Source organism: Copadichromis virginalis, linkage group LG9 (genome assembly GCF_057382275.1).
Source record: "Copadichromis virginalis isolate Kocher_CV1m ecotype Utaka linkage group LG9, C_Virginalis_male_GT1.1, whole genome shotgun sequence".
NCBI classification, from domain to species: domain Eukaryota; kingdom Metazoa; phylum Chordata; class Actinopteri; order Cichliformes; family Cichlidae; genus Copadichromis; species Copadichromis virginalis.
This window is the reverse complement of record NC_140626.1, coordinates 34,699,658-34,726,847: the sequence shown is the minus strand read 5'-3', so window position 1 is coordinate 34,726,847 and position 27,190 is coordinate 34,699,658. Positions and strand designations below refer to the sequence as shown.

The 27,190-nt window shown below is 41.1% G+C and overlaps 2 protein-coding genes across 3 annotated transcripts in view; one reads left to right on the top strand and one right to left on the bottom strand.

Moving 5' to 3' along the window:
* Positions 1–17,586, bottom strand: part of LOC146702390 (NACHT, LRR and PYD domains-containing protein 12-like) — a 47,424-nt gene extending 29,838 nt beyond the window's left edge. Inside the window, exons 1-8 of one of the 2 annotated variants that reach the window (XM_085469042.1) lie at positions 17,460–17,586; positions 16,722–16,829; positions 12,425–12,660; positions 10,265–12,056; positions 5,598–5,771; positions 2,897–3,070; positions 477–653; positions 125–301 (exon numbers count right to left, since the gene is read on the bottom strand). In XM_085469042.1, coding sequence (XP_085325168.1) covers positions 125–301; positions 477–653; positions 2,897–3,070; positions 5,598–5,771; positions 10,265–12,056; positions 12,425–12,660; positions 16,722–16,829; positions 17,460–17,584 — 2,963 coding nt within the window. In that variant the 5' untranslated portion in view covers positions 17,585–17,586. Of the gene's footprint in view, positions 1–124; positions 302–476; positions 654–2,896; positions 3,071–5,597; positions 5,772–10,264; positions 12,057–12,424; positions 12,661–16,721; positions 16,830–17,459 lie in introns of those variants that run through there. The other variant, XM_085469041.1, reaches the window with a different exon arrangement.
* Positions 17,587–22,029: 4,443 nt separating this feature from the next.
* LOC146702389 (uncharacterized) lies at positions 22,030–24,067 on the top strand. Its single transcript, XM_085469156.1, has 4 exons — positions 22,030–22,321; positions 22,444–22,611; positions 22,835–22,930; positions 23,379–24,067. The coding sequence occupies exons 1-4, from the start codon at positions 22,310–22,312 to the stop codon at positions 23,496–23,498; spliced, it is 396 nt and encodes a 131-aa protein (XP_085325282.1). The 5' UTR covers positions 22,030–22,309; the 3' UTR covers positions 23,499–24,067.
* Positions 24,068–27,190: the final 3,123 nt, after the last annotated feature.

Below are 27,190 nucleotides of genomic sequence, written 5' to 3'. Positions count from 1 at the left end.
ACACCATATGCTCCAGATGCTCAGTATGGATCAGTATAATATCAGCCCTATCATTTTAGTTTAGTGTCAGCACAATTTTCACATCATATTCATCTTGGCACAAAACTAAAACACTGTGTCTGACCTCAGAGTCTCCAGTATACTGTGTGGACTCTCCAGAAAACCACACAGCAGCTCCACACCTGAATCCTGCAAGTTCCTGTTTTCACTCAGGTCCAGATGTTTCAGATGGGAGGGTGTGGATATAGGAGTTGAGACAAGAGCAGCACAGCTGATCTCTGACAAACTGCAGCGTTCCAATCTGAATACAATTGGAAACAAAAAACAATGTAACCAAAACCGTTGTTTGAACTTATTCAGTGTTTTGTAATATGTTCAGACATAATTATGAATTGATCATTCTAAATTGCATCTCCAATTTAGTGCAAATTTTCGCATCATATTCATCTCAGCACAACTAAAACATGATGTCCAACCTCAGAGTCTCCAGTCGACAGTGTGGATTCTCCAGAAAACCACACAGCTGCTTTACTCCTGAATCCTGCATGTTGTCATTAGAGCTCAGGTCTAGTTCTCTTAGATGTGAGGGGTTGGATTTCAGCGCTGACACTAGAGAGGTACAGTTGCTCTCTGACAAACGGCAGCCTCCCAGTCTGAATAAAAACAAACAATTCATTATGCAGAACATTTTTCTGTGTAAGAAGAGGTTTAGTAAAATAAATAAATAAATAAATAAAACCAAGACGATTCTGTCAGAAGCACTCAAACTCTCAGACATGTTTTTAATTTTAATAACATTATACAGGAAAAAAAACTGTGAGATTTTTCTGCATTTCTGCCTTTACTGATAGGGAGGTGTGAAAAGCAGACAGGAAAGTGGGCTGAGCATGGAAGAATGACAGTGCAGCTGTATAACAGCTGGACTAAGCTGTTATACAGACAAAGGAGGGGTTCTTAAATTAAATAATGTTAATTCTTCAGTTTCTGTGATATGTTACAGTTTGAGAGAAGACAACTGAGTCTAATAATGAGTCTAATAATAATTTAAGAGTTTGTTAGCTTCCTTTGGAGTCTTCACACACCCACATTCTCTGTTGCCTGTTGGGGCGGGGGGGCTGGGAGGAGGAGTTGGACGTCCAATTGGGGTCTGAAATGTGGGGCCTCCCTGCTGCTGCGGAGTCGGGGCGGTCTGCTTTTCTCCACCCCAGGGAAGAGGGTAACACTACCTGGGTCTGGGTGCAGTTTCCCCCTCCAGGGGCAAGGGTACCTAGACCTGGGGTATAGAGTACGCTTGGGGAGTGTGATTGTGTGTACAGGGTCTCAGACATGAGTGCATTGGTGGTTCTTTGTGTCCAGGGATGGGTGTCCGGGTACGCACCAGCTCACTCCTGGTGGCTGCTTATCAGGGCCTGGAACCTGGGGCTCGCTCGGGCCCCTTCGGAGGTGGGGTGCCCTCAGCCTCTCTGCCTGGAGCTTGGTCACTCAGGCACAGCTGGCTGCCGGCGAAGCTCACGGGCGCGTCACTGCAACCCCCCCTGGCTTCTGCTCCGGGGATGCTGAGTAACCCCTCATCTGGGGCTCTCCTCAGCTCTTTCCGGGAGAGTGGCAAGGTTGCCCGTCCATTGGTCTTCCTTGTTCTCTTGTGCTCTGAGGGCCTCTGGATGTCTGGAGCCTGGATCTCCTCCATACCTGCTTCATGCCCTGGAGGACGGGGCTATGCCCCCCCCCACACACACACACCCTCTAAGAGATCGTTACATGAAGGAACCTTTTAAATACAAGGGCGCTCATGCTCACAGGTTACACACGGTTGCTCACAGACACAAACTACACCCTTTTTGGCTGCTACCTCAAAGCACACTGTGTTCTGTCGATCTTACGTGTTGCACAACAATGTTTAACATTTAGTATTTACTGTTATATTCACATAGATCATTGCAATGACGTTCTTTATTGTATTGTTCTGTCTTTTTTGGTTGTTTTCTCTTTTTTCTTTCTCAACAGGTGATCCAGGTGATTGATATATGTATTTTTTGTCTGCTTTTGTTGGTTTTTGTTTTTTGCCCTTCATCACTGTTCCTCTTCCCCGCTGTTTTATATTTATTGTATATTTATAATATATTTACTATTTCATGTCAGAACAGCTTTGTATTGTAGATGATAAAGAGGATTCTGTTTTGTTGTTTTACATATCTCATGATGCTAAATAAATCCAAACCGAATTAAAAAAATTATGTCAGTGTCTTATGTTATATAAGCTCCAACCTCTCTGTTTAAAGCATGTTGCAGTGCTCAGACTGATAGCTTCCTCAGTGGAAGAAATAAGCTAGGAGAAATACTCTGTGACTTAACCTTGATAGCTGAATTAACAGTACAGGTGTTTTTTGTCTGTCCTCTTGCCTTAAATGTGCTGTTTTGCATGGCCATCTCTCCAAAGCCAAAGATATGGAGTTTACTGTTCAATTAAGATACCAACATAACATATTTTCAAACTGAAGCTTAAGCCAATGGCATTTTTCGTGTTTTCTTTGCTGAAAATAATCAAAATCTTTAACTATTCAAAATAGTTTTCTGTCAATCATAATTATATGAACTATACAATGAATAATTCAGTGGTTAATGTCAAACCTGTTATGCACGTAGAACTGAAAGAACAGTATACAGTTAATCAGGGAGCCCTCTCTGAATTAATAAAGTTCAGGAGCCATAGCAGGCTAAGTTGGGTCATAAGTTGAGAACAATTATTTTAGGTTTTTGCTTCAGTGAATGAACTAAACAACTAAAGAAGAGAATGGACTTTAACATGAAGATCCCCAGGGTGGATTTTGAATTTAGTGTGACCACAGCTTTCACATTATATTCATCCTAGCACAAAAAGTTAAACATGGTGATTAACCTCAGAGTCTCCAGTCTACAGTGTGGACTCTCCAGAAAACCACACAGTTGTTTCACATGTAAATCATGCAGATGGTTTTTACTCAGGTCAAGTTCTCTCAGATGGGAAGGACTGGAATCCAGAGCAGACAGCAGAGACTCACAGCTGTTAACTGACAACCAGCAGTCCTTCAATCTGAATAAAGAACAAAACATATAGACAAAATAATTTGTGATTCATTCTTATATGTTCTTATCAAATGTTCTTATTATTTCCAACAAACAATGCACGCATCGTAAATCATTCTGCTATTACCAATCACCATTCCACTTGTCTCCTTCTTAGACACAAACAGCAGGTAGGTCAGACTGCCAGGACTCACTAGTTATAGATACAATACATTTACAATACATTTGAACATCTCAATGAGTACTTTCAGTCATATTTGATTTAATACTTGACTTTCTCAAATCTTTGTAGTCAGAGCCTGCTGGCTTTGTAAATGACTTGTACATCTTGTCAGTTTTAAATGAGCAGCAGTAACACAACATATATACAGTGGGGCAAAAAAGTATTTAGTCAGCCACCGATTGTGCAAGTTCCCCCACTTAAAATGATGACAGAGGTCAGTAATTTGCACCAGAGGTACACTTCAACTGTGAGAGACAGAATGTGAAAAAAAAATCCATGAATCCACATGGTAGGATTTGTAAAGAATTTATTCGTAAATCAGGGTGGAAAATAAGTATTTGGTCAATAACAAAAATACAACTCAATACTTTGTAACATAACCTTTGTTGGCAATAACAGAGGTCAAACGTTTACTATAGGTCTTTACCAGGTTTGCACACACAGTAGCTGGTATTTTGGCCCATTCCTCCATGCAGATCTTCTCGAGAGCAGTGATGTTTTGGGGCTGTCGCCGAGCAACACGGACTTTCAACTCCCGCCACAGATTTTCTATGGGGTTGAGGTCTGGAGACTGGCTAGGCCACTCCAGGACTTTCAAATGCTTCTTACGGAGCCACTCCTTTGTTGCCCGGGCGGTGTGTTTTGGATCATTGTCATGTTGGAAGACCCAGCCTCGTTTCATCTTCAAAGTTCTCACTGATGGAAGGAGGTTTTGGCTCAAAATCTCACGATACATGGCCCCATTCATTCTGTCCTTAACACGGATCAGTCGTCCTGTCCCCTTGGCAGAAAAACAGCCCCATAGCATGATGTTTCCACCCCCATGCTTCACAGTAGGTATGGTGTTCTTGGGATGCAACTCAGTATTCTTCGTCCTCCAAACACGACGAGTTGAGTTTATACCAAAAAGTTCTACTTTGGTTTCATCTGACCACATGACATTCTCCCAATCCTCTGCTGTATCATCCATGTGCTCTCTGGCAAACTTCAGACGGGCCTGGACATGCACTGGCTTCAGCAGCGGAACACGTCTGGCACTGCGGGATTTGATTCCCTGCCGTTGTAGTGTGTTACTGATGGTGACCTTTGTTACTTTGGTCCCAGCTCTGTGCAGGTCATTCACCAGGTCCCCCCGTGTGGTTCTGGGATCTTTGCTCACCGTTCTCATGATCATTTTGACCCCACGGGATGAGATCTTGCGTGGAGCCCCAGATCGAGGGAGATTATCAGTGGTCTTGTATGTCTTCCATTTTCTGATGATTGCTCCCACAGTTGATTTTTTCACACCAAGCTGCTTGCCTATTGTAGATTCACTCTTCCCAGTCTGGTGCAGGTCTACAATGCTTTTCCTGGTGTCCTTCGAGAGCTCTTTGGTCTTGGCCATGGCGGAGTTTGGAGTCTGACTGTTTGAGGCTGTGGACAGGTGTCTTTTATACAGATGATGAGTTCAAACAGGTGCCATTCATGCAGGTAACGAGTGGGGGACAGAAAAGCTTCTTACAGAAGATGTTACAGGTCTGTGAGAGCCAGAGATTTTCCATGTTTGAGGTGACCAAATACTTATTTTCCACCCTGATTTACGAATAAATTCTTTACAAATCCTACCATGTGAATTCATGGATTTTTTTTTCACATTCTGTCTCTCACAGTTGAAGTGTACCTCTGGTGCAAATTACTGACCTCTGTCATCATTTTAAGTGGGGGAACTTGCACAATCGGTGGCTGACTAAATACTTTTTTGCCCCACTGTATATGTTTGCGGTGCTGTTTAAACTTTCATATTTCTTACTCATCAAATATTTCTTCATGCAATATATGCACAATTTCACAACTCAAACACAGTCATCTGAGAAAGAGCTCCTAACTGTACCTTTATTAGCTTTTGCATTCATCTTTTTTACATTCTATTTGAGCTATGTCTCTAAATATATATTTATACAGATGTGCAGTCTAAGCAGCCTGCCTTTATCTGCTATCATTAGATTGTCAAAAGCCTCATTCACATCCTGACTTCATCTTCACTAACTGATGGAGCACAACATAAACCTTTGGAGGCTTAAAAACTGTCCCGTCAAACATTTCAACTTGTGTCAGTGGTTAGTTAATCTCTTTTCATATCTTTAAGTTCTACTTGGAGCCAAAAGGAAAAACATATGTTTGGTCACTAAGAAAGACATAAAATTTTTTAGATGCACTGAAATGTCTTCAGATTTGTGTTACGGAAAATCATGAACATTTTAAAAATAAATATTGTTTCATATTATCTGAAATATACAAACAAACAAAAAACAGCTGAAGTCAGTGAACTGACCTCAGAGTCTTCAGCTGACAGTTTGGACTCTCCAGTCCAGCTGAGAGCAGTTTCACCCCTGAATCCTCCAGGTTGTTTTTACTCATGTCCAGCTCCGTTAGATGAGAGGGGTTAGACTTCAGAGCTGAGGCCACAACCTCACAGTGAGCGTCTGAGAGTACACAATGAGTCAGTCTGTGATTAGAGAATATATAAATGAGTTATTGTAAACGCACAAGACATATGACAACAAAACTTTCTGCCACCATAATCTAATGAACATCTGCTCTTTACATCTATGGTTCAACTCTGATCATGTTCAGGTGTTTGACACGAGACACAAGAATGATTCTGTTATTTTCTAATGTTTATACAAAGCAAGAGTCCAATATTGTCTAATGTTTTCAGAGTTTGCTCACTGCCAGTTAGTTCAGGAATAAATAAGGGTACATTGAATTCAACTCCCTTTCTTTTTCAGCAGATCGGTATATCATGACTGCTATTCCGATGCTGGTACTATTTGTGCTTAGCTGTCCTGGTTAAATGCATAAACACTACTATCTCTCTGTAAGTACAGTGCATTTTCTTTCCACACAAAGTTGTAAATACACAAATTTCAAAGCAGAAGATAATTTAACATACACCATATTGCTAAAAGTATTCACTCATCCATCCAAATCATTGACTTCAAGTATTCCAATTACTTCCATGGCCACTAGTGATGGGATTTCCGGCTCTTTTTAGAGAACCGGCTCTTTCGGCTCGGCTCACTAAAAAGAGCCGGCTCTTTCGGCTCCGAACCGGCTCTTCAGGTTGTTTTGTTGCTTTAATTTATTTATTATTAACAACAATATAAAATTATGCACAAAAGGAATTACTAATGTAACAAAAAAGTGGTTTTATTTATATATGTTTATATATAAATATATGCGGTGGCCCCTAGAGACAAAACACGTACAAACTCCAAAAAGCACATACAAACTCCAAAACACATTTCTAGCATGAACTGAACTTCCAAAACAGAGCTACCTAGATCACTTAAATTACACAATTGAAAGCATGAAAGCATATGTGTATTGTTTGTGTATATATACACAAGCATTCATATATAGTCAAATAATTTTAAAATTTTTTTCGTTCATTTACCTGTTATTACCACACACCAAATCCGGTCATTGGTACTTGCTGGCTTGTGTAGCCACTAGGTAACAAAAGTTCAACACTGCCCCCTAGCATCCTGGAGCACTTCTGTTGTCTTTTGTACGTGTTTTGAGTTTTTATGTGATTCTGAGTTTTCACGTGTTTTGGAGTTTGTGCGTGCTTCGGAGTTTGCACGTGTTTTTACGTGTTTTGGAGTTTTTACGTGTTTTGGAGTTTTTACGTGTTTTGGAGTTTTTACGTGTTTTTACGTGTTTTGGAGTTTGTACGTGCTTCAGAGTTCGTACGTGTTTCGAAGTTTGTATGTGCTTTGTCTGTAGGGGCCACCGTAAATATACTTTTATTTATTCACTCCACATAAAATGTAATAAATAAATCATATAATACAAAAATCAACTATTCATATTTCAACTTTTAACTATTTAAATTTTCAGCTTTTTCCTTTTACAAATTTAAAGTGAAACAACACAAAACACTGCAAACCACAACACAATTAAATAAAAATTATAATATGAAAACAAAAAGAACATGCATATTCTCTGTCATATGGACCTGCATGAATAAACTTTCTGAATCCTTTATCATCCGCAACTGAAAATAGTTGTGGATGATTACTATACCTTTCTAATGTGACGCGATAAGGAGCCGGCTCGCGTTGTTCACGTCAAAGAGCCGGTTCTAAGAGCCATTTCGTTCACGACTGACCCATCACTAATGGCCACAGGTGTATAAAGTCCAGCACCCAGGCATGCGTACTGCTACTACAAATATTTGTGAAAGAATAGGTTCTTCTCAGGAGCTCTGTGAATTCCAGGTATTGTGATTATAATTCCAATGTGTGGTGATTGAATGCCACCTGATGAGCAAGTCCAATTGTGAAAATTTCTCACTAAGTGAAAGCATTTGGGAATGCTGTACTCACAGTGCACGCCAGTGCACAAAGTAAGGTCCATAAAGACATGAATGAGCAAGTTTGGTATGGAAGACATTGACTGGCCTGCACAAATTTCTGACCTTAACCTTAAAGAACATGTTTGGGATGAATTAGAGTGCAGACTGGGAGCCAGGCCTTCTTGTCCAACATCAGTGTCTAACAAATGTGCTTCTGTGGAAGAATGGTCAAAAATTCCCATAAACACACTGCTAAGCCTTGTGGAAAGCCTTCTTAGAAGAGTTAAAGCAATTATACCTGCAAAGGTCTTGCTGACATTATATTAAACCCTATGGGTTAAGGATGCCAGTCAAGTTCATATGCATTTGAAGTGAATACTTTTGGCAATATAGTATAATAATAATAATAATAATAATAATAATAATAATAATAATGGATTGGATTTATATAGCGCTTTTCAAGGCATACATACATACAGGCACAAGCTCTGGCTATGAACTAATTTTATGATAACTAATATTAGCTATCATATTGTGATCCACAAACTGTAAGGAGTGGATCTCAGAGAGTTTCTTCTCTGATCTGTTAGCTGATTTCAAGAACACTTGACTCTCCAAATACACTTAGAATTTGTTAATCTCCACCGGACAGTGCAATATGTTAATGCTTCTGTCAGTAGAAATTTAATAACCGTTCACTGTCTTTGAGAATATTGGGTCAACCAATTACTTACTTACAATTAAGTCGACTGACATGAACCAAGCTATCTCAAGTGAGGTTCAAGCTAGTGCATGTTACTAGCTTGTTCATGTATATCACTAAAAAGAAAAACTCATCTTTATTTTGATGCTGAACTTTCCAACTCTCCTGGAATAATTTATTGTACAACATCACTCGATTGGCTAGCACATGAAAAGTTGCACTTCAAGAGCACTAAAGTATTAAACACATACATGTCAGTCATCCCTTAGTGTGTGTCTGCAATTAGTCTTTGAGATGGTAAAGCTATAACATGTGCGGTGTCAGTAAAGATGTTTCATTCATTTGTTGATTTGTGAAGCTAAAGGAAGGCTTTTTTTTTTAAATTATGGGCATATTTTTATGAACTAGCAAATGGTGATAGAATGTACACATCTAGCAAATGGCAATTGGTGGATCAAAAAAAAACTAGCAGAAATTAATCATCAGGTATTTAGTCTGCATGGGAGTTTGCCCAACCAGTCTACGTGTGCTTTGTGAACTTGGAGAAAGCATTCGGGGGGTCCTGTGGGGGGGTGCTCTGGGAGCATGGGGTGTCTGGCCCATTGCTACGGGCCATTCAGTCCTTATACGACCTTTGCAAGAGCTTGGTCTGCATAGCCGGCAATAAGTCGGACTTGTTCCTGGTGGGTGATGGGCTCCGCCAGGGCTGCCCTTTGTCACCGATTCTGTTCATAATTTGTATGGACAGACTTTCTAGGCATAGCCAAGTGGCGGAAGACTTTCACTTCTCTGCTTTTTGCAGATGATGTGGTCCTGTTGGCTTCATCAGGTGATGGCCTCCAGCTCGCCTTGAAACGGTTCACAGCCGAGTGTGAAGCGGTGGGAACGAGAATCAGCACCTCCAAATCTGAGGCCATGGTCCTCAGCCAGAAAAGGTTGGAGTGCCCACTCCGGGTCAAGGACGAGACCCTGCCCCAAGTGGAGGAGTTTAAGTATCTCGGGGTCTTGTTCATGAGTGACGGGAGAAGGGAGCAGGAGATTGACAGACGGATTGGTGCAGCAGCTGCAGTGATGCGGACGCTGTGGTGAAGAGAGAGCTGGGTGTAAAAGCAGAGCTCTCAATTTACCGGTCTATCTACGTCCCTACCCTCACCCATGACCACGAGCTGTGGGTAGTGACCGAAAGAACGAGATCGCGAATACAAGCGACGGAAATGGGCTTCCTCTGAAGGGTGGCTGGCCTCTCCCTTAGAGATAGGGTGAGAAGTTCAGCCATTCGGGAGGGGCTCAGAGTAGAGCCACTGCTCCTCCACATCGAAAGGAGCCAGTTGAGGTGGTTCGGGTATCTGACAAGGATGCCTCCTGGCCACCTCTTGGGCGATGATTTCCGGGCATGTCCCACCGGGAGGAGGCCCCGGGGCAGACCCAGGACACGCTGGAGAGATTATGTCTCTCGGCTGGCCTAGGAACGCCTTGGTGTTCCCCTGGATAAGCTGGAGGAGGTGGCTGGGGAGAGGGAGGTCTGGGCTTCTCTGCTTGGGCTGCTGCCCCCGCGACCCGACCCTGGATAAGCGGAAGAAAATGAATGGATGGATGGATGGATATTTAGTCTACAGGCAGAGCTTATGGAAACTTTTGCATTTAAGTTAAAATTATCTCCTGTAAACTGAGCAGCACAGCCATCATTAATTTCCATTACCAAGGTACAAGGTGTAGTAGGTCTAGTTGTAGTGTTCCATAACTCTGACCCCATTGTTTTTTAAATGGCGTGATAGAACTTTTTCAGTGTCCAAATACAAAAGTATATAAAATAATTAATGACCAATATCTAAAATACAAAGCTAAAAATAATAAGAAGAATAATTTCGTGTTACATGAAAAACTAAAACCACAAATCAACAATGAAGAATAATACTGAATAATGACTTGGTCTCACCGAGCCTTTCTGCAATTCCTCACAACTGGAAAAAGTCTCAGTCGCCCATCCAATGATGCTTTGAACTTGTTTAGGTCTAACTCATCCAGAACCTCCTCTGACATCTGCAGCATGAAGGCCAGAGCTGAGCAGTGGATCTCAGAGAGTTTCTTTTCTGATCTGTTAGCTGACTTCAAGAATACTTGGATCTCCTGATGTACTGAGAGGTCGTTCATCTCTACCAGACAGTGGAAGATGTTGATGCTTCTGTCAGGAGAAATTTCATCACTGTTCATCTCCTTAAGATTGTTAATGACTCTCTGAATGGTTCCTGGACTGCTCTCTGTCTGACCCAGCAGACCTCCTAAGAGTCTCTGGTTGGACTCCAGAGAGAGGCCATGAAGGAAGCGGACAAACAGGTCCAGGTGGCCATTTTTACTCTGGAGGGATTTTTCCATGGCTCGTTTAAGGAAATCATCCAGAGATGACCCACTGTACTTTTCTCCAAGGAAGGCTTCCAGCACCTCTGTCTTCCTGCTGGTGAAACAGTGGAACATGTAGACTGCAGCCAGAAACTCCTGAATGCTCAGATGAACAAAGCAGTAGACTGGTTTCTGGAAGATCACACACTCTCTTTTGAAGATCTCTGTACAAACTCCTGAGTACACCGAGGCCTCTGTCACATCCAGACCACACTGCTCCAGGTCTTCTTGGTAGAACATGATGTTTCCTTTCTCCAGATGTTCAAACGCCAGCCTCCCCAGCTTCAGAAGAACTTCCCTGTCAACCTCCGTGAGCTCCTGTGGACTCGTCTCATGTCCCTCATGGTACTTGTTCTTCTTCCTCTTTGTCTGAACCAGCAGGAAGTGTGAGTACATGTCAGTCAGGGTCTTGGGCAGCTCTCCTCTCTGCTCTGTAGTCAACATGTGCTCCAGAACTGTAGCAGTGATCCAGCAGAAGACTGGGATTCTACACATGATGTGGAGGCTCCTGGATGTCTTCATGTGGGAGATGATTCTGCTGGACAGCTCTTCATCACTGAATCTCCTCCTGAAGTACTCCTCCTTCTGGGCGTCAGTGAAGCCTCGTACTTCTGTTAGCCTGTCAACACATGTAGGAGGGATCTGATTGGCTGCTGCAGGTCGGGAAGTTATCCAGACGAGAGCCGAGGGAAGCAGATTCCCCTGGATGAGGTTTGTCAGCAGCTGGCTGACTGATGACTTCTGTGTGACATCAGACAGCAGCTTCCTGTTGGTGAAATCCAATGAAAGTCTGCTTTCATCCAGGCCGTCAAAGATGAACAAAAGCTGAGAGACAGCCAGCTTCTCTGCTGAGACCTTCTGTAATGTTGGATGGAAAACATGGAGCAGCTCCAGAAGACTGTACTGCTCATCTCTGATCAGGTTCAGCTCCCTGAATGAAAGCAGAACCACCACACTGACATGTTGGTTCTCCAAGCCCTCTGCCCAGTCCAGAGTGAACTTCTGCACTGAGAAGGTTTTTCCAACACCAGCCACGCCGTTGGTCAGAACCACTCTGATGGGTCTCTGTTGGTCAGGTAAGGCTTTAAAGATGTCCTGGCACCTGATTGGAGCGTCATGGAGGGCGTCCATCTTGGAAGCTGTCTCCAGCTGCCTCACCTCATGTTGGGTATGAACCTCTTCACTCTGTCCCTCTGTGATGTAGAGCTCAGTGTAGATCCTGTTGAGGAGAGTTCTACTTCCTGTTTCATCACTTCCTTCAGTCACACGTTCACATCTTCTCCTCAGACTGATCTTATGTTCATCTAAAACCTCCTGCAGACCAACATCTGCTGAAAGAAAGAAAAACAGAAAGAAAACTCTTCAATGTCTGAACAACAAGAAGAAGTCCAGTTTTCAGAATTGAGTTCATCAATTCAATTAAATTTTATTTTATTTATACAGCGCCAAATCCCAACAACAGTCACCTCAAGGCGCTTTATATTGTACAGTAGATCCTGCAATAATAGATACAGAGAAAAACCCAACACCATATGACCCCTTATGAGCAAGCGCTTTGGCGACAGTGGGAAGGAAAAACTCCCTTTTAACAGGAAGAAACCTCCGACAGAACCAGGCTCAGGGAGGGGCGGGGCCATCTGCTGTGATTGGTTGGGGTGAGAGAAGGAAAGGGAAACAGCAGACAGATATTCAGTCTTACTTTGTACACAGCTGCTCTGACTGGCTGTCTGCAGTCCAGCTCTGGTTCTGGATCTTTCTCCACACTGGGGACAGGACCAGTCTCCTGATGAAGCAGACTGGTCCCAGTATGAGGAGATGCACTGTCTGCAGACCCAGTGTCCACAGCTGGTAGAGACTGGATCCTTCAGGACGTCCTGACACAAAGCACAGCAGGACAGCTGCTCCTCCTCACAAACACCGCTCCTCTTCCTCTCTCTGTGAACACATTTCTTTATCACTAAAATTATGGTCACAGAGAATAATAAAAATTGAGCTACTTTTCACAACAGAGTATTCATCAAGCTGATTTTTGGTTATACAGTGCCAAGACAGGATAAAGACATGCTGTGGAAAAGAGACAGAGATTAATAACAAGTATGATTCAGTGCAGAGAGGTCTGTTAACACATAGTGAGTGAGAAAGGTGACTGAAGAAGAAACTCAATGCATCATGGGAATCCCCCGGCAGTCTACACCTATTGCAGCATAACTAAGGGAGGATTCAGGGTCACCTGGTCCAGCCCTAACTATATGCTTTAGCAAAAAGGAAAGTTTGAAGCCTAATCTTGAAAGTAGAGATAGTGTCTGTCTCCTGAATCCAAACTGGAAGCTGGTTCGACAGAAGAGGGGCCTGAAAACTGAAGGCTCTGCCTCCCATTCTACTTTTAAATACTCTAGGAACAACAAGTAGGCCTGCAGAGCGAGAGCGAAGTGCTCTAATAGGGTGATATGGTACTACAAGGTCATTAAGATAAGATGGGGCCTGATTATTTAAGACCTTGTATGTGAGGAGCAGGATTTTGAATTCAGTATATAGTCTTTACTGTTTTACATATACATTTTAGTTCGCCTAATAGTACCTGATAGTAGCAGTTCTCTTACTTCCTGTCATTAGGCCACCAAAACTGGTGGGGATCACCAGTAGAAGACCATGAAGACATTTAAAGAGATTTGTCATAGATAGAGTGGCACAGTTATGTGTGTGTTTAGTTAGTTTGTTTGTTTGCTTGTTTTAATCAATTTTAAATCATGCTTTTTATTTGTTTTTGTTTCTAATGTCTCTGTAAAGCACTTTGAATCACCTTGTTGTTGAATTGTGCTATACAAATAAATTTGCCTTGCCTTGCCTTGTCTTAAACAGAGCATTTTATAATCTGCTACTCCTGCTCCATCTTGGAAAAATCTTCTATTCCATTTTTGTTAAGAAATCTCTTCCATAAAAAGCAGACTTACTCAAGGCTAGAATTGCCCCAATGGAAGAACTCCACATGACTACTCAGCTTAAACTACCTACAAAAACCGTAAACTTCACATTCTACTGCACAGACTGTTTAGTATTAAAGCATAATAATAACCAACCACAGACAACCATTGCAAAGTAAAAATATCTTAAACTACAAGAACTATCTCAAGAAAGCTTTAAGGAAAAGTAATGGACTGAACAAGCAATACATGAACACAGCTGTTGCTATTATAGAAAATAATGGTGCAGGAGGGGGGAAACCTCTCAGCAGACACCATGGTGGGCAGTTGGGACAAAGACATAACTGTTGGATTTTCTCAATGGACAGATTTGATAAATACATAATCACTACAGCTCCCACCCCCCAACCCACTTATCCATACAGTCTAGACTGGGCCGGTCTCTTTCTGTCATGGTCTCCGTGCCTGCCCGGTCGGCCCCACAAGGCTACAATTGCTGTTTCTGTTCTCTCCCTCTCTGCCTGGGCGGAGCTCACTGTGGGCTCCCGCCCTTGGCCCACACACACACCTGACAACACTCACCCATCATCACCGGGAGCACTATTTGAGGCTGGAACACAGATCCTCTCGTCGCTGGATGATTGTACCCCTAACGTTAGTGTTCTCACAGCTCTTGTGCTTCATATTCGTGATTTGTGATTAGTTGGTGACCTGCCTTCTCGTCTGCCTCAGATCTCCCCCCCCGGGACCTGCGACCTCCCTGCTGCGGGAACGTGTGTGAGTGTGAGCGAAGAAGACGTGAGCGAGTTACCCTGTGATTCCCCCGGAGTTTTGGATCCCTTCACTGTACATATATTGCACTGGCACTGTAAATAAACTACACCTTGGAGATACCTTACCGCTCTGCGTTTGAATGTACCTGTACCAGATCGTGACACTTTCTCTTAGTAACTTACATGCTTTTCTTGTCTAAATGCCTGATTGTCCACTATAGCAACACATGTTGCACTATGAAACACAGACGCTGTTGCAAGACATTAAATCATATCTAATATTTCAGAGTCTAGAGACTATGTCCCTATTGCATTCAAATGGAATAGAGCCAGACTGCTGGAACAGACAAGCAGATGGCATTTTAATATTTTTCAAAGAAACAGAATTTGACAGTTGCATGAAACTATGAATAAATCGACATATTTACTCACTGCGCACCACTGCCTAGTATCCTGCTAGCTAACGTTGAATTGTTGGAGAACAAACTAGACGATCTGAGGGCAAGAGTCACCTTCCAACGAGACATGAGGGACTGCAACATTCTGTGCTTCACTGAGACATGGCTGACCCCCAACGTGGTGGATCGGGCAGAAATTCCATCGGAGTCACTCTCTGTGCTCCGCGCGGACAGAACGGCAGAGTCAAACAAAACCAAAGGTGGAGAAGTGTGTTTCATGGTAAACAGAAAGTGGTGCGACGTCAGGAGCATATCTACTCTCTTCAGCGGCTGCTCGCCACATCTGGAATACCTGAGCATGAACTGTCGCCCTTTTTACCTGTCCCGCGAGTTCACCTCGTTAATCGCCACAGTGGTCTACATCCCACCCCAGGTGAACACAGGTATGGCTCTGTCTGAACTACATGATGTGCTGAGTGCGTTTCAAAACAAGGACCCGCAGGAGACTTTAATAAAGCAAACCTTGGACATCTCATGCCGAACTTTTATCAACATGTCATGTGTCCGATGAGGGGAGACAGAATCTTGGACAATTGCTACACAATTGCTAACAACTGCCTGACAATAGAGACCAGCAATCAGCATCGCAGAGCATGACGTCAGAGCTGTGCTGAGGAGAGTGAGCGCAAGGAAAGCAGCAGGACCAGATGGCATCACCGGCCGTCTGCTGTGCTGCTGTGCTGACCAGCTAGCAGGTGTGTTCACTTTGATTTTCAACGAGTCCCTGGCGAAGTCTGTGGTCCCCACATGCTTCAAGAGATCCACCATCATCCCTGTGCCCAAGAACAGCAAGCCCTCATGCCTGAACGACTACCGGCCAGTTGCACTGACCTCAGTAGTAATGAAGGTGTTTGAGAGGCTGTTGAAGAACATCATCTCCTCCTCCATCCCAGACACCACAGATCCGCTCCAGTTCGCCTACCAACCCAACAAATCCACGGAGGACGCCACATCCTGCACACCACCCTCAGCCACGTGGACAAGAAACAGGGTAACTATGTGTGAATGCTGTTTGTTGATTACAGTTCAGCGTTTAACACAATAGTGCCCTGCAGACTGTTCACAAAGCTGAGGGATCTGGGACTCAACAGCCGTCTGTGTGCATGGGTGTTGGACTTCCTCACTGGCAGAACTCAGGTGGTGAGGGTGGGTAGGTGTGTCTCTGACAGCATCGCCATCAACACGGGAGCGCCACAGGGCTGTGTCCTCTCGCCACTGCTCTACTCCCTCTACACTTCAGACTGTGTGGCCACCCACGGCTCCAACACCATTGTGAAGTTTGCTGACGACACAGTGGTGTTGGGTGCCATCTCCACCAACGATGAGGCGGCCTACATGGATGAAGTGAAGAATTTGGCATTGAGGTGCCAGGACAACCACCTCCAGCTGAACGTTGGCAAGACCATTTCATGCCTGATCCTTCTGACTTCATTGCGGCACAAGCCACTTTAACACCCCACTCACACAATGTACATTTTGAACTGTAAATTTCCAGATTTTTTTATTCTATTTAACTTAATGTATATAATTTACTCACTTATTGCGCATAATGTCCTCTTTGTATATATCTACTTACTTACTGTATATAATGTTTTTCTCTCTCTATTTTGCACAGTCGAGGAGCGGCAGCTGATGCAGACCTTGTTAATCCGGGGGATGGGGACTAGCTTTGGGAACCCTTACTGGATGAACAAACCTTGATTTTTACTTGTTAGTTGATGTCAGCAGGTCACACTTACACAAAACTGAAAATGGGAATTGCAATCAGTGCATTGCTACTATTAGTATAATGTATGCCTCTTCATCACTACAGATTTGATTAAATGTTCAGGTCAGGTTCTTACTTTGTGTGTAGTGGTCCAGGTTCTTCTCTGAAGTCTGGGGGTTTACCAATGGACCGGTCACTCTTCTGAGACAGAAAGTTGATCCCTGAAGCCTGTGACCTCTGACTTCTGCAAACAAAGATATGTTTATTCATATGTCATCAGACATTAATAAATTCTCAGTTGAAAGTCATTTAAATTGGTCTAAATTGCAGTTCTCACCATACTTGAATTTTTAACTTAATACCAATACCCAGTAAAATACTTTAGATACCACTGGGGCAGTGTGCATAGCTCATGGCAAAGAAGTAATTTCTTGAAAAGGTGAAGTTTTTAATTGTCAACTCTTTTTACCAGTTCTACATCAGATATAAAAATACAAGCATTTAAGATAAAATTTTATTTATTTTACAAACTATTTCAATCATTCATTACATAAAGGTGAAATTAATGTAAAGGTATAATATAGTGCGAAGTCTACTAATAAGCAAAATGTAACAAGAAACAACACAATACCCAACACATCTCAGTAATTCAAATACTGTAGAAGTTAAAATGATAACATGGATAACGTGCATTATTAGTTATGCTAAAATAAAGCAGAACAATGAGCTGCTCTGTGAAACACACTGAATAGCTCATTTTTTAAATCCAAGTCAGCTGATAGAGGCTCAGCCAATCTGTGACTAAACTGGATGAGCAGTTAAGAACTGGATGGATTGGATATTCCTGGAGACGAGTTACTAGCAGTGATTTTACTCTGTGTCTGAGGGTCCAGCTTCATCGGTGAAGTCTGTAGGTTGTTGTTTGGACTGGTCACTCTTCACAGGCAGACGGCAGAGTCCTGCAGACTTCGCTTTGTCCTCCTCTTCCTCGATCATCATCTTATGGACTTCAATCAGTCTGAGAGGCACAGACACGCAGTGAGTTCACAGTAATTGAGTTTTGGATTTTCTTTGTATTGTAGCTCTGACATGACCACATTAAACTGATATTTCACACCACATGCTCATACTGTCTGCTTTATCATTTAAATCATTGGCTGCCCGCTGCCCTCCTTGTCTGCCGTCTACAACTCCCGTTGTCTTAGTAGGGCCAGAAACATTTTAAAGGACACTACCCACCCCGGCTACAATCTTTTCAACCTACTGCCCTCTGGCAGGCGCTTTAGCTTCCTCCCCAAAAGCCATCACCATACTCAACTCAAAATATCTGAAATATCATCAATTCTCTGACTGTCTGTCTCTGTCAGCACTGTACTATGTATTTATATTTATAGTAAATGTATAGTTACATTATTGTATAGTTTTTATAATGTGCTATAAGCACATGTGCACTTTTATAGAGCTGTTTCTAATCTCGTTGCACTATGTATAGTGACAATAAAGGCTTTCAATTCAATTCAATTTATGTTGGTGGGACTATTTGAACCCACCCATCTTTACTTATAATACAGGTTTCTAATAATTCATGTGAAATCTAAATACTGTGTGCCAACATGATTTATTATATAGATTTGATCAAATTTGTGGATAGGCCTTTATATCCTGTGTGTGGTGGAAAGTGGAAACCCAAAATGCAGAGTCACATAACAGAGAAAAAAATCATCCACCAAGTGGCATCAAATGGGGAAAAGCTCACAGGCATGCAGGAAACAAGCAGTGCAACACAACAGTGAACGCATGCAAATGGAGGCTTTAAATATACTGGAGGCTACTGGGGGGGAAAGAACACAGCTGGAGTACAATAAGGAACAAGTGAAACTAATTGAATGATAAAAAGGTAAAGGGAAGTAAAAGTGATGAAACTAGAACTAAGAAAACCTGAAAACATAAACATGGACAACCCAAAGGAGGATTAGCATCTAAGAAATCAAGACTCAAAACACCACAAACAACTAAACAACCCAAAAGTTAAGCTGAAAATATTTGACAGAACTTAAAAGTCTTGGGGTCCAAGACCCAGGACCACAACAACACATTAATATCATTTTTTCCCTCCATGTCCCCACAATTACATTTTCTTTTTTTCTTTTTTTAGAAAAAAGAGAGTTAACTGAAGTGCAGACGGCCTTAATTTAAGTATTGCATCAATGCAAAATTGTCTAAGTGTATTTTCTGCATATTGCAGCCATTTGTAGATTAGTAGTAATCACTCTTGTACAGGTTTGGTTTTTGGGCTTTTCTATTTGTGCACTATTCTTTCTAATTATTTATTTTTCAGTTTTTTCCCCCAAATATATCTCTGATTCACTTTCAAGTCTGTGTCTAGGCTGAAACTCAAGTGTAAACTCTTTTAATAATGACCTTTGACCTTTCAGTGTTTCTAATTCGCAGCAGGACTGTGATGTGAGTATCTGAAAAATTTTCACAATTTTCAAGCCATAAGAGTGACGTCTCTTTAAGCCTGTGTGCATGTGTGTCGCACAATACTACTACTATTACTACTACTACTGCACTAGGCCCTCAGAGGGACACATTGCAGCAAGGGTTAAAGGTCAGACGCCTGCAGGCTGGGGGTTGGGGCAAACATCCGAGCGCTACACAGTCTTGCAGCTGATAAAGAGTGAACTACTCCCATCTTTCAGAAGTGATTGCCAGTTTGCTGGGTTTTATTTAGAGAACGAGAGAGTGAGAGAGATCATGTTCTACATCACGGTTTAAAAAACGGGATTTGTTAACATGAAGCAGTTATCAAATGAAACAGGGATCAGCCCTGTTTTTGGCACTGAGTGTTGAGATGTGACAGTTTCAATAAAACCTGCAGATTCCTGCATTTATGGAGAGCATGAAAAGTTAGCCAGAGACCACAGACATGAGAATGTGTCTGTAATTCTGACGCTCACCTGTGAGAACTATGAGGCAGACTGTTCACGTTGTTCATCCTGAATGATTCTTGGTCACGACATTTAGATCATCAGAGAAAGGTCATGTCACTCCACACACATTTGGAAAATCTCATAGTTTGACCATAAAATCAGAGAATAATTACAACTTGGCTGCAGCAACATGAATAAAGACAAATATCTTCTATGTGGCTGTGTTTTCATTTGCAAATATAAGATGTTAAAAGAACTTGTGATGTTAAAGCTGGTCTGATGAAATGTGTGAATATTTCCATCTGAGAGTCTAGTTCTAAGAAAATATTTGGTTAACTTTTGTTTTATATTTTTACAAGAAATAAACAGCGTGTATTTTTCAGAGAACTGAGTTGGAAGTGCGCTCTAAACAAACCACACATTGCCACCCACGGCCTTGTCTTGGAGTATTTAAGTGTTAAAGTTCACATCCTGTCTGGGTGGTGACTGCATTTTTTCACCTGAGCTGCTGTGAATGTTGCAAAAGCCCCGAAACTGATAATGCAGGTCTCAGTGTTCAGAAGCCTTTTTCTCAGTGCTGGATGATTTCTGTCACCAGAGTTATTTCATATATTAAAAGGACATTGGTTTTAATTCATGCACCTTTCCTTTATCTGGAGAGCCTCCGTTTTCAAAGAGAAACTCATGCAGGACACCTGAGCTCACACAGGCTCTTACTGAACTGCATCTTTGTGTATAAATGAAAGTAGATCACCTTTGATTGCAGCATCGCAGTGATTTTCCTCATTTAGTAAATATATTCCATATTGTAACAAATCAAATCTCTTATTTTCTTATGTTTTCCTGTCGTGATCCAGTGACATCATATATATTTATATATATACATAATATGTTTATATGACAGTAAATACATTTTATGTTGGTTTATTTTGTTGTTTAGTCTGTATATGACATTCATTATAGCAGTTAGCACTAAGTCACTTTGAATGTTTGGTGTAAATGAACCGCGGGTCACACTTGTCATGTACTGTTGGATGGAGGCAGTGAGCAACACACAGGAGCTACTGATCTCTGAATGTCTGACTTATAAAATCTATCGTTTAATAAAAATAAACAGTTTTGAGTAAACTGTGATCAAGAGAGCTTTAAAGAGAAAAACAAAGTACTTGTAAATAACTGGATTAATAGGGAAAATGTGCTGATGAAATCTAATGGAAGGAGAGTTACATACACTAAATGAAACAGGAAGTGTAATCATATGTGACTGAATGTTCACATGTGATGGAGTTTTCACTTTTACAGGAAAGAAGAAAATGTGATTTTAAAGTTTAAATCCTGTATTAAATCATAAATGTGGAAAACATTAGTTAGATAGAGACGATCAGATCGAGTGATTTGATGTTAATGTTGTCTAAGAAGACCTGACGTCCAGTAGGTTAAAAATGAGGTGAGAGAGCTGAACCTGTGTGGGGGTCGTGGGGGTCGTGGGCTGCAGATCAAAACTATTGAGGTGTCTTATAATACCACCACTGGCAGAGGTGCAGGGCTTGTGTGTAAACCAACTCAGACAAAAGGTCATATACGTGATCTTATGGTCTGGACATTTGCATCACGGACATTGAGGATTCTGAGATTTCAGATCACTTCCCAGTTTTGTTTAATACTGTACACTGTAAACCCGAATGTTCAAAGTAATTAAATAGATTAAGTAGTGTATACTCAAAGTCTTTAAAAGTTCTGTTAACTTAAATATGTCAAGTTCGTGTAACATGTTCTTCTTTTTGAGTAAATGAAACTAATAATATTTGATTGAATTGAACTATTTCTATATTAAGTAAGAATCACTTAAAATCATAACTTAAGCACAACATAACACAGATAAGTTAGGACACATAAGAATGGTAAAGTCCTGTTATTTTTGTTGTTTCAAGTAGGTAGGATTTAATAATAAACTTAATTTATGTAGCACATGCTAAAATACAATAAAATCTCAAAGTGTTTCACCAAATAAGTAAAATCAAATTGTCTTAAATGCATTAGTGGAAGACAAAATGTATTTATTTTAATATTCATTGTTTTATCAATGTATCCTACATATATATTTTTAATTTTTTCCGTAAGTGTTGAGCAGCTGCAGGAATCAATTTTTATTCTGAGTTAATCTCTGATTCACCCTCAGAAGCGGAAGGCGGCGCTAATGAGCATTAATACGAAACACAGAAGAAGTAAAGGTATATGGGCGGGAACAGCACCAAAGAGGCAACACGGACAACTGGAGAAAGTTGGACCTAACGGCAGCAACTACCATCACTGGACTTACATTAAGTTTTCAATGTTGATATTAGTTTATTGTTAAAATACGAATATTTAGTTGTATTTTGGGTGCGTGTCGAAAAGAATAGCAGAAATGTCGGGTCCGTGTTTTTTATGTGCTTTGCTGCTCTCCCCGAAGGAAACTTTGCGCTTGCAGAGCTAGCATTAAGTTGTTGTAATGAGGGTGGCAGGCTGTTTAAAAAGTTAGATACTACTTGTTCTAGAGGTGGCGCCCGGTCGCCTAGTATGAAACAAAGTGTTTTAATCTCTCTAAATTTTTAAACCCCCTCTCATGACTCAGAATAGTTGGGTCCAAACAAGCCCGTTGTCCCTGCAGTTACACAGCGGAGATGCCTGTCTGCAGTGAGAGTGCTTTCAAGCCGTTTGCTTGTTAGAAACGCTATATTTTAAACTATATGTGCAGGGTTAGGGTTGTGAAGGAGTGAAGGAGCTCTTGGACCTCTGGCCTGCTCTAAAAATGGAGTCTGAGGTAATATGGATCAGCTCTCTTTAAAATGAAAATTGTAATTCTTACTCATGTGGCAACTTTTTGCTGCTTTATAAAGATGTGCGAGATTCTTCAAATTGAACTGTATTGTTCTTCTGCTGTAGTTGTATGCAGAGTTTCAGCGGATTACAAATCAGAACCTGCCCAATACATTCTACGCTGAACTTGACCGCCATCTTCCTCGACTGATGACCTTATTCAGACAGAAGGCATCAAAAACTGGGAAGACAGCAGATGCCCTGGCTGAAAGTCTAAGAATTCACAATGAACAGGTAATAATAGATTGTTACACATTTCATAGGTTGAACCAGTGGAACATTGGACAGGTTCAATGATTTAAATGAGCTTTTTGAATTTTGCTATTACTCCACTTTGTGTTTGCTATTTGTCTGACTGTGAACAGGTTATTTGTGGACATATGTTCTGATTTGACTGTTGTTGTTGTTGTTCAGTAAACTCACCAGTATATACAATTCTGTTTTTATCTGGAAATAGGAAATCCATGATATCCACACCAAGCGCACTACCGTTCTCCACGCCCTTCCTGTCTATCTGTGTGAGGATGTCTCTGGATTTTTCAGAACCTGCACTGTGAGTGTCCTTAAGTATCTAACAGATACTACTGTGTATATAAACAGTGCATCAAAGTACAAACATGTATTTTGATGCACTGTTTGGACTTACCTTTGTTTAGTCTACCCATACGGTTTCCATGTATGGTCTTTTCTGTCTCCTCACTACGAATGAACTGAATTGGTGTTTTGTTGAAAGTGATAAGATGTTTAGTAAAACATTTTCCTGTGTATTTCCTTTAGCTTAGTTTCAGTCTATCTCACACCACTTGATTCTCTGGTGAATTAGCTGATTTATGTGTGCAGAACATGGATCTTCTGTTTTTCACCTCTTACAGTGAGACTCAGGTCTCCCTTGTAAAAGAGGTATTGGATCTCAATGGGAGTTGGTAAAATGAGAAATTATATGTCGTCTGTTGTATTTCTTGGGTTAGATTGTGATTAGTATCTCTTTTTCATTAATTCAGGACGAATCTGATGAGTTGGAGCTTGATGGTGTTGAAGTGGCCCTCTTCACTGTCATCAGTGACCATGACACGACAAGTCCAGTTCACTACCAACTAGGGCTGCCACGATTAGTCGACTAGTCACGATTACGTCGACTATCAAAATCGTCGACGACTGATTTAATAGTCGACGCGTCGTTTGAAGCTTTGTAAGATCACAAAAGACGCAGGAATAAGTAGCAGGATTTAAGAGTGTAATAACGGACTGAAACAGAAGATGGCAGCACTGCATGTACAAGGATGTCAGCTGCCGTTAAACCCCGAAGAAGAAGAAGAAGCTGTGTCCCAGAATTCATAGCGCAGCCCAGCGCAGTTTCCAACAATGGCGGCAGCTAGTTAGTTTTAATATTACTCTTATTATTCTTTCTGGGTCACAAAATAAACGTTTAACATATTTTCAGGGAGAATGTAGCTGTGTAAACCTCAAATATCTGCTCAGTTTATCAGGACACCACATATTTTCAAAAGCGCTCCGACGTTTTCGGAGACGTCTGTTACCCACTAGCTCGATAGCGAGCCGGGGGCAAGGCTAACTAGCGCCGTGAGAACACCGGACTCCCGGCAAATCGTTTTCAAACCCACCGCCGTCTTTCGCTACTCAGGTTAAATATATATGAGTCACTTAGATAACTTAAAAATGTTGTTGTTTGGCTTTTTTTGTATTTTATTTGTTCCTGAGTAAATCGGTTTGTCTGAGATTAAAGTTATAGTTTTTACACAGCTGAATAAACATCAAGCAGACAGCTGATTATCAGAAGTGTGAGATGCTCCAGAATATACTCCAGTGTCCTGTTAAATTTTAGATAGCAAGGAGTTTATTAAACTTCACCGAAACAATCTGCAGATTTCATTCAAATTTAATAAACTATCATCTTGTCTTTATTTTTAGTTAGCACAGACCTGAAACACTTAAAGCTGTAAGCTAATGATAGTTATATAAGAGCAGATGCTGCTGGTGCAATAAGCTGTACGTTTTACGTCCAATGGATGATGATCTGATTAGTCGACTAATCGCAAAAATAATCGACTATCAAAATAATCGTTTGTGGCAGCCCTACTACCAACCTGTGAAAATCTCTGTCGTCATTGAAAGTGATGCCGTGTTCAGTCTCCCCAGATTTGGTGAAGCCTTCCTGGTAATGTTTGGACTGATCTATGCACCTCAGCTACCCCAAAGCCCTGACCTTTAGAATTTACTCAAAAGATTTTACTTGGTCTAGAAAGTGGTAAACTGTCACCCAGGTTACAGACCCTCAAGAATGACTTGTCTATGTAGGAACTCATCTGAAAGAAGGATGCAGGGTGAAGCATTATAAAAGGCTAGTTCAAAGTTCTCTCCTTTTATCTAAATAATGCCTCAAAACGTTATTGAATTAGAGTAATTCAATAACGTTTTGAGGCATTATTTAGATGTTCAGCCAATAGGTCCAAACTATACAACGTGCCTTTGTTCTCATTAACATAATGCAAAGCAACACTAATGTTTTGTATGTTTTAATGTTTTTCGTAATACTATTTCCAAAACATTGTGGGCTGCGCAAGATGACCTAAATTTCACTGTTTGATACTGGTTAATGTAAAACAAATAGCATTGTAATTCACTCAAATTGCTGCCCTGTTGCCTTATTCAGATATTAGCCAGAGAGCCAACAGCACATTTTGATATTATTAATTATTATTTGGCATTATTTTTCATTACTCTGACAGTTTTCCTGACTAAACAAATTTTGGTCTACTTATTTTAATTTATAAAGGTTTTTGTTAATTATTTTTAATTCATTTAATTTTTTATTTTTTTAAATGTATTTAATTTCAACATAGTGCTAAAAGGGAGCAGGCAAGATACTGTTCAATAGGGATGGGTATCGAAAACCGGTTCTTGTTGAGAACCGGTTCCCACTGTTTCAATTCCTTGGAATCGTTTGCCACTTTTAAAAACGATTCCCTTATCGATTCCAGTCGCCCCGAATGACGTCATCACGTTGAGTAGCGTCTTTTACCCAGTAGGAAACACGGCGCCTGAGCAGCGCAAACGCTCAAAAGTTTGGTTACAACTTATGAGAAAGGATGACAACAGGGCAACGTGCAATACTTGCAAAGTAGAGATTTCATCAGAGGGAGGAAACACTACGAACATGCAAAAGCATTTGCTCAAAAAACACGCGATTGCTTTCAACGAATGTCATGTTTTTGATCCGCTCCGGACTAGCGAAGCTCAACCCAGCAGCAGCGGTAGCGTTTCCACGTCCTCTCCCGTTAATACTGCAGGTAACTAATCAATTAGCATTGCATATTATGTTAGCGCGATTTACCTTATTACAAAACCTGCTATTACTGTGCGTTGCATTTAGTGACCATGATGAGAGAGGCAGACAGAGTCTGGCTCAGATGCTGGCAGTTCTCGCTGCAGTCTACCGGTAGCGTCTCCTTTCAGGCCAGGATAGACGAACGTCACCGAGCAGTGACTCAGTTTGTGGTCAAAGGCTTGCACCCATTTGCCACAGCAGATGCCCCCAATTTCACTTTGGTAAGTGAATGTGTTTAATTGTAGGCAGGGACATTACTGGATATTCTTGTGTAATTGCTACAGAATAATTTATGTTAAACTTTGTTATTGCTACAGAAGAATATTTATTTTATTATTTTACATTTACAATTTTTTTCCTGGGGACCCTGTGACACCCCATTGAAGAGCCGTAGGCTGGATCTCTTAAGATCTCACTGTTGGGTTTGTAAGGCCATGTTACTCCTAAATTTCTATCTTGTTCAAAGAGAAGATATAAAACACAGTTCTAAGCTAATCGACTTTAGTGTTCTCCTTTTTTAAAAAAAAAGAATCGATAAGAGAATCGATAAGGAATCGAATCGTTAAACAGAATCGAAAATGGAATCGGAATCGTTAAAATCTTATCAATACCCATCCCTACTGTTCAATGGCAGATGTTTATGACTTTTGCATATTAAGTTACCGATACTCGGTGTAATTGAGGCAATCAATTGCCTCAAAAATTTTAAGTTTTGGGTCACATGTTTTTAAGTATCAAGTAGTCAACATATTTGAGTAACGTGTACTTAAAATAATGACAACACAAACTAATAAACATTTGAGTTTTGTTAACATAAAAATGTTGTGGTTGTGTACTTATGTTTTATAAGTTCTGTGAACTTATTTCTTTGAATTTGTAAACTTGAAACTTTAAGTCATATTAACTGCAAATATTTGAGTTGACTGTTCTCAAAAGATACAAGTACCATGTAAACCAAACTTTTATGTTCTGGAAAAATTTGACTTTTGAGTTGATCAACTCAAAAAAATTGAGGCAATCAATTGCCTAAATTTTTTTGAGTTCTGGTAACTTATTCGGGTTTACAGTGTAGTGAGTAATGTGGAATTGAACAGTGATGGTCCTGTGTGGCAAACGCGCACGATTAACTCCCAGTCAATCGCTCCCTTCACTGATGGTTTCCTTGACTCTCCCCTCTCTGATGCTAGCTGTAACGGGGGTTTATCAGCGGACGAGCTTGCTCTTTTCCCTCTGAGGGTTAAACGTGCCAAATCCTCACAACCCTGGCTAAATGATACTACTCGCGCCCTTAGGCGTGAATGTCGTCGCGCTGAGAGAAAACAGAAGAAAGACAAACTCCACGTCTCTCTGGACATCCTTCATAATTGTTTATCTAAGTATCAAAAGTTAAATCAGGGCTCTAGAGTGCGACCAATGGTGCGACTAAAAAAAAATATTTGGTTGCACCTGTGCGACCAACTGTTCGGG

Bases quoted from the DNA above. Each gene is read 5' to 3' on its own strand.
- LOC146702389 (XM_085469156.1), top strand. The intron at 22,612-22,834 runs GTAATAATAGAT...ATCTGGAAATAG, and splicing joins TAAGAATTCACAATGAACAG to GAAATCCATGATATCCACAC. The intron at 22,931-23,378 runs GTGAGTGTCCTT...TCATTAATTCAG, and splicing joins GATTTTTCAGAACCTGCACT to GACGAATCTGATGAGTTGGA.